The sequence below is a fragment of the Cibotium barometz genome, chromosome 13, assembly GCF_041138505.1.
Source record: "Cibotium barometz isolate CiBa-2024 chromosome 13, ASM4113850v1, whole genome shotgun sequence".
NCBI lineage: Eukaryota > Viridiplantae > Streptophyta > Polypodiopsida > Cyatheales > Cibotiaceae > Cibotium > Cibotium barometz.
Window position 1 is genome coordinate 26,402,458 of NC_141058.1, and position 7,511 is coordinate 26,409,968.

At 37.0% G+C, this 7,511-nt stretch overlaps 1 protein-coding gene across 1 annotated transcript; it reads left to right on the forward strand.

The window, feature by feature from the left end:
* The first annotated feature begins 513 nt into the window (after positions 1-513).
* LOC147632541 (uncharacterized) lies at positions 514-4,563 on the forward strand. Its single transcript, XM_086806880.1, has 5 exons — positions 514-756; positions 1,932-2,197; positions 3,478-3,599; positions 3,748-3,830; positions 4,261-4,563. Exons 1-5 carry the CDS (start codon positions 520-522, stop codon positions 4,561-4,563), a joined length of 1,011 nt encoding a protein of 336 aa, XP_086663006.1. The 5' UTR covers positions 514-519.
* The last annotated feature ends 2,948 nt before the right edge of the window (positions 4,564-7,511 follow it).

A 7,511-nucleotide genomic window follows, 5' to 3' on the forward strand; every position in this document is an offset into this window, starting at 1 on the left:
ACCACCACGGTAGCCATCAACACCGCTCCAGAACAGCCGGCAACCTCACTCATCGCCGCCTCGGCCTTCGAGAACCCTTGAAGGTACCCCTCCAGTCCCCTCCATGTGCATCAGAGAAGAGGAGAGTAACAACAGAAGAGCGGTGACCGCCAGCAGTGGCCGTCAGCAAAGGGGCGTAGAGGAGCAGAGAGCAGAAGAGCCTGGTGCGTATCATAGCGCAGAGCCCAGTGGTGGCGGTCAAGGGCAGGTTGTGCTTGTTTTCGAGTGCAGTGTGTGGCCATCGAGAGCACAGACAGCAACAGAGAGACGTAGAGAAAAGGTCGTGGTGGTGGTTTTGCAAGCAATAAATAAACCTAACCCTAACCCTCTCGTCATCGTGGTTTTGCAAGCAATAAATAAACCTAACCCTAACCCTCCTCTTCCCCCCTTTTTTGCTTTTTTGGATTATTAAATCCAACCTATTCCTTATTATAAGCTAAACTTGATTAAAATATGGGTTTGTGACTTTGTGTGCTCTAGATGGCAATGAGGGGTAGAGCCATTGCCCATGTGAAGATGGGGGACCCACTTGAAGGGGCCCTTGAGCTGGTGTGGCTGTCCGGATTTGGGGTACCCCCACCAAATTGTGTGCTTGTTCGGATGACACACCGCCCCATCAACCCAAGCGACCACAACTCCATAGCCATTGGGCGCCTCTTCAACCTCGAGCAAAGGCCTCCCATCCTAGGGTGCGAAGGCTGTGGCCTCATTCAACAGGTAATGATGTCCCCTTGGCCTACTTTGCATCAATAAAAATAATAATAATCACATATTATTGCAACATTCTTTAATTGCATTAATTCTCTAACGATAGAACATTTTTGCATTTCTTACATCAAAGAATCAATTATCTTGAAGATTGGTAAGTTTGACTCCACAGATATTTTTTAGAATGCATGAAAAAAATTCCTATGGAGGAAAATTTATGATTACTACCCTTAATATCTTTCATTGTTGAGATAACTGATTCCAGCGGCTCTCTCTCTCTCTCTCTCTCTCTCTATATATATATATATATATATATGTCTGTATGTACATACATACATACATACATACATATACATACATATATATATATATATATATATATATATATATATATATATATATATGCCATCTCGTTGCTCTTATGCCCTAACACCCTCCAGAACGCCTGCCTCCCATATATATCTGCACTTTGAGGGGGCGTCATCGTCTCCCTCTACAAGCAAAACATCCTCATACCTTTGGGCAATGCAAACTGAATGCACTACCTTGCCTTCATGTTTGGAGAAGATCAACGAATGAAGATTCTCCCCTGATGATAACCCCCATTACACCCTCCACACTCTGCACAAAAAACACATAAGTGGGTCTTTCTCACACTCGTCGTTTGAGGTAGTCAAAATACTAATCAGGAAACGTTTTAATATTCTAATTTAATTTTTGTAACTTGAAAGGTTATACTTGAACCTCTTTTAAAGTAATTAATGATTTACATTATTCACTTATTGTAGGCCTCTATTTGTATAATAAATTGATATCCATAAGCTAAATTATTGTAGTGTTTTGTTTTTTTATGATCAACTCAAATTCATGAGCATAAAAAATCAACATAGACTTTAGCATAATCATGACTATGATCAACTTGCTTAAAAATTTACAAGTTTCTCCCTAAACCCACCACTAAGTACTATCAAAGATTTTCGCATAATGCTGAAGCAGCTAGGTTTGGTAAAACTCGCCTCCTTAATCTGTGCAATGGGCATAGGTTATTTTAATCACTGTATAATAATTGAGTAATAAGAGTTAAGCATGCATGGTTTATTAATTAATTGACTAGTAAGAGTTATGCATACATTACATATCAATGAAGTGATTAATAGGAATTACGAATGCATCCATGCATGCAGGTTGGCGAAGGGGTGACAAAATTCAAGGTGGGCCAGAGAGTGGTCCCACTAATTCTGATAGACTACTATAGGACAGGGCGTGGGTCCTGGCAAGACTACGTCATGCTGCCGGAAAGCCACGTCATCCCAGTCCCTCCTGACATCAGCGATGAGGTGGCAGCCCAGTCCATCATCAACCCATGGACCGCGTACGGCCTACTTGCTGACGTGGCTGCCCCACCCGGAGAGTACATCTTGCAAACAGCTGCTGCCTCTGTGCTTGGAAGGTGATTATTAATAATTAGTCCACCTTATTTTTTGGCCATGGCCTAAGAATTCCTCTATAGAGAACATTTATATGAAAATAAAATTTAAAAAAATCTAGTATTGATTAAAATTCCACATATAAAAACTAAACTTGTATCTTTTCTTTAGTAAAGACATATTAATTTCCATCTTTGAATGCTTTTATCCCAGTTGCTCCACTGAGCACTTTCGAGGGCAAAGGCACTACTATTCGAGCTAGTCCATTGGCAATGTTATTAAAACCAGCCCCCCCTAGGCACTATTGTTTAAGCTAGTCCATTGCCAATGTCATTAAAACCAGCCCCCCTACCCCCCACCCCCTTCTCTGTCTCTCTCTATATATGTGTGTGTGTGTATTGGATCTATTTTTAAACCAAGAAATCAATGGATACTTAAAAAGATTAGAGAATCTATAAAGCTATGCATAATGCAAAGGTTTTGGTGGTAACCTTGTCAACTAACAAGATAAGAATTAATAACATCTTAAAGACTAGTTATTCTTGGGCTAGTTAAAGGCTTTCATGTAAGCGGGTATTTGTAGTTCTTAGGTATCAAGGTAAGAAGCCTTCAACTTTTTTTTTTTTAAAAAGCCAAGTTTTGGCAAAGAACCCATTGAATCTATTGTTTGGGCTCATAATACCTGAAAGTTGCCCTTGTTACTCAACCTAGGAGTATCATACATGGACATGCCATAGGAGTTAACTTGAAGAAAGTTACTGAGACTCTTATTGAGTTAAATAAACCTTTCTTTATAGAGGAGAGTTAGTGGTAGAAATATTTTTACAAATCAACCACTAAACAAGTTCTAACTAATTGAGTAGTTCTACGGTTGCTTATTTCAATTTTTATAAGGTTTCTATAGACAATATATTCAATTTTTGCACATTTATGTACCTTTTTTTTTGGGTGCAGTGACTCAATAACTAGAAACTATCTATATAGAAAAAAGCATTATCTAATGTCTTTTAGGTTGAATAGAAATCTAATGAGAATTCATATCGAATCCCCATGCTGGGGGTAACTAAATAATCCCTAATATTAGGAGTTATATTTGTTTGATTCTTTGGTATTGTGGGTAATGATACATTTTCAATTAAGGAATCAGGGTGGAAAAAACAATTCAAGTGAAATACTCTCTAGCCTCATACTAATTCTAGGATTATTCAAATGATTTTTTTTCTTCCCCTTCAATTTTATCAATAACTTTGTCTGGCATAAAGCAATCTCTTTCATGTTGATAAATATAGATTCTTTTATATAGGCAACTAATACAATTAGCAAAGCATTGGGGCATTAAGACCATCAACATAGTAAGGAGAGACAAGTGGGTTGATGAACTGAAGGCCCTTGGAGCAGATGAAGTAATAAACTCAGAGATAGAAGGTACAAAATTGAACTATTGGAATGTTCCACGTGTATTATTAATGCCAGTTGTAATGAACCACACATGTCAATGCTCACTTTATAGTGCTGTAGTGTTATGAATAGTTTGATTATTAACTCTTGGATTGGATAATGATCATCAATGTAGACATTGTCTCAAGGGTTAAGGAGATAACTTGTGGGAATTTGGCCTATGCTGCATTAGATGCTGTGGGGGGTACTTTGACTAAGGTTCTCTCTCTCTCTCTCTCTCTCTCTCTCTCTCTCTCTCTCTCACACACACACACACACACACACACACACAAACGATGCCGCACTTGTGTGTGTATATTTATTTGTATGAGAAAACTTACTTGTACCTAATCTTTTAGCATTCAAACTTTCCACAAGAATAAAAAAGCCATTTTGTAGATTTGAGCTCTAAGAAAAGTATCCCTTCACAACTTTTTCTTAGTAACATAAAAATTTATGTGAATGCACATGATTGGAGTTGTTTAGTAAGATGTTAGTAACATGCATTCTAATCTCATTAAATTGTAGATTAATTTTCTCAACATTGATAATGGCCACATAGACTTTATAACCATATATGTCTACTTATAAAGAACATGATGGATAGAAACTCACACTTGATGAACTACAATGGTATGATGTTATGTAGGATGTGGCTAGCAGCGTGAGGACTGGAGGCAAGTTGTATGTTTATGGGGTTTTATCAGGGTGGGAAATAAGGTTAAGCACCTTGGACTTGATGAGGGGCGTGATGGTGAGTTGGTGGATTTTGTCAGACTATGTGAACACCGATAAGAAAAGGGAAGCTACTGCTTTGGAAGTGATGAGCCTACTTCAAAAGAGGATTATAACACCTCTTGTAGGCGAAAAATTTAGTTTAGAGGACTTCAAATTAGCTTTACTCGAGTCTAAGAAAGAGGGCCGTGGTGGAAAGGTTTTATTGGTAAGTTAATATGAGTCCTATTTGCAAGATGTTAGTATCATTGAGACACCTATCACTATTATTGGTTAGTTGATACAAGTCCTATTTGATACAAGTCCTATTTGCAAGATGTTAATATCATTAAAACACATCTCATTATTGGTTGGTTAATACAAGTCCTATTTGCAAGAGGTTAATATCATTACAACACCTCTCATTATTATGTTCAATACTTCATGTCAGTTATGGGCAAGTGAAACCCTATGGTTAAAAGTTCAGATTATACATGTTTTGCTTGATGTCGGTTGTGATATCAAGTTGCAAGGCATATACTTTGGTTCCTCTTATATCTTGATTAATATTTTGAAATTTTGGCCCAAAACATTACAATGAACCTTTGTAGTGTAATTCAACAAATATATTTTTAAATGCTTTTGTTTCTTTTTCTTACCTTAATAGAGTCAATTTATATGCTATATTATCTTTTAAAAGCCCTCCCAAATGTTCAAATTCCCACTCTACCTATCAAAGAAAACTTTAATTAAGATTTATGTATAGGAGCATTTGATGTTGACATGTTTGATAAGGAGAGACTTTAATCACATTTAGTTGGGACTCTAGTAACTTTAGAGGTGTAGAACTACTTCCACTTGAAGAATTAACAAATTGCACCACCTTAAGGAGAAGCCAAAACTATACCCACGTTGATCAAGGGGCACATCTAAGCAACATGTAGAATTAAATATTTGTAAAAACTTAAGAAACATGTTAGCTTTGTATTACTCTTTAAGTGATTACCATGATATATAAGGCCTCTTTTTTCCTAAACAAAAGCGTATTCCATATAAATCTCATCAATGAAAAGGAAATTTGTGTTGTAGCCACTTGAATGGGGCCCATGAACTCCCGCTTCAGCTATAGAACTAGTGTGATAGTCACTAGCTTAAGTAAGGGCCAAAATTTTGATAATCAAATCTTACGTTTTGACCATATAGAAAATCAAATCTTACATTTTGACCATATATGAAATCAAATCTTACGTTTTGACCATATATAAAATTTAAAAGGGGAATTTATTTTTATTCTATCTTAAATCAAGTATGAAGTTGGAGTTTAAGATGTGTATTCAAGCCTATATTATACTTTTTATGTAAGTCAAATACAATCATAGCTCTATCTTAAAATTCATTTAAGATGTTCTTGAAATGGAATCCTTAAAGTATAAGTTTTTCAATTTTGTTTAGTATATATGGCGAAAATGGTTTTGCTTGCAATAATATTTTAGCAATTGAGGCCCGTCTCAATGTGTTAATATACCCTTTACTACATTCATACAAAATGTACTATAAGGAGAGACTTTTAAGGTCTCTTTTATGTACATTTTATCTATATGTATGCAGCTTTAGTATTAATATTCTTATAACTAAACTATATAGTGGTTATTCAGCTTCAACTTAAGAGATAGTCCAATGAAAGACAAGATCCATCATACTTTAAAAGACAATCTGTTATTAATTTGTATGTCCTCTTTATTATATACCTCTAGACTGAGTTATATTCACATTATATTTAGGCCATGGGCCACTATTTAATTGAATCTTGCCACAACCATAAAGCTTGTATATATGGGTAGAGATAGGAATTGGGCACCCACTTAAGTTGAGTGACCAAGCAAAGCCCTCTTATATATATACAACTTTTAATAATGTGAATAGGAATCCTATCACTTCTCAACTGTAAATCTTTCTTCTTGTCTTGAGCTCTTGCCTTCTTACTTGCTTGCTTGTAGTGTGCATGCTTGTGTGAGTTGATGGTGTGTACAAAGTGTGCATGCTTGCGTGCTTGAGCGAGAGAGTGACAGTAAGCATGTACTCTTTATAGGATGACTCCTTTAAGTCGTTATTAATTTGAATGTTCTCATTACTTATGTACCTCCAGCCTCATTTGTATTCATACTATGTTTAGGCATGGACTATTGTTGTATTGAAGCCTGCCATTGCCATAAAGCTTGTATATATAGGTAGAGGTAGGAATTGGGCACCTATTTAAGTTGGGCAGCTAGGCAAAGACCTCTCGTATATATGCAACTTTTGATAATGTGAATGGGAAATTCTGTCACTTCTCAAGTGCAAATATTTCTTCTTATCTTAATCTCTTGCCTTCTTGCTTGCTTGATTATAGTGTGCATGCTTGTGTGAGTTGATGGTATATATCAGGTTTGCATGCTTGCTTGCTTAAGTGAGAGAGTGATTGAGCATGATTGTAGAAGAAAGTGGTTCAAGCTAGCTGTCATCACTTTGTTCGATTTTGGCAACCATATGAAGGTATTACCATCATAATACCTTTGTTCTTGAAGCACGTTCACAGGCACCCATCTTTGATGAACATTATAAATTAGTTGGCTAATGCCTTTGGTGCTGAGGTTTCTTTCTTTGTGCAGGCTTAGGGGACTTTTTGATGCACTTGGGAATCCAAGATTTGGTATTACCTTGGTAGTACCCTTGTGCTTGCAGTAATCTTTTTGGTACCCACACTGGTTGATTTGTTGGAGTTCTTTGAGGAACTCGCATAAGCTTTTGTTGGACGATGTTGTGGAGTTCTTTTATTTTTCCTTGGCCTCTAAGTGCTGTGTTGATGAGTAAGAGGCTTTGATGATTGAGGCACCCAAATTGGATTCATGCCTTCGTAGTAGCCTTGGGCTACAAGTAGCTTGTTCTCCACCCACATTTTGATACCATTAAGATACCTTGATTTTGGTTGTCTTGGTGGAGTTTTCTTTTTGGTGTAAGTGAAAGGTTGTGGGCCCTCCTTTACACAGTGATTGGCGGTGAGGTTATGGGTTTGATACTTATAGGTGAAAGGTTGTGGGCTCTCCTTTACAGTGGTTGGTGCTGAGGTTATGGGTTTGAGACTCATAGGCGTTGTTGATGATGATGCTAGAGTCTTTTGTGGAGTGGCTGTCAATGATGATATTGAGG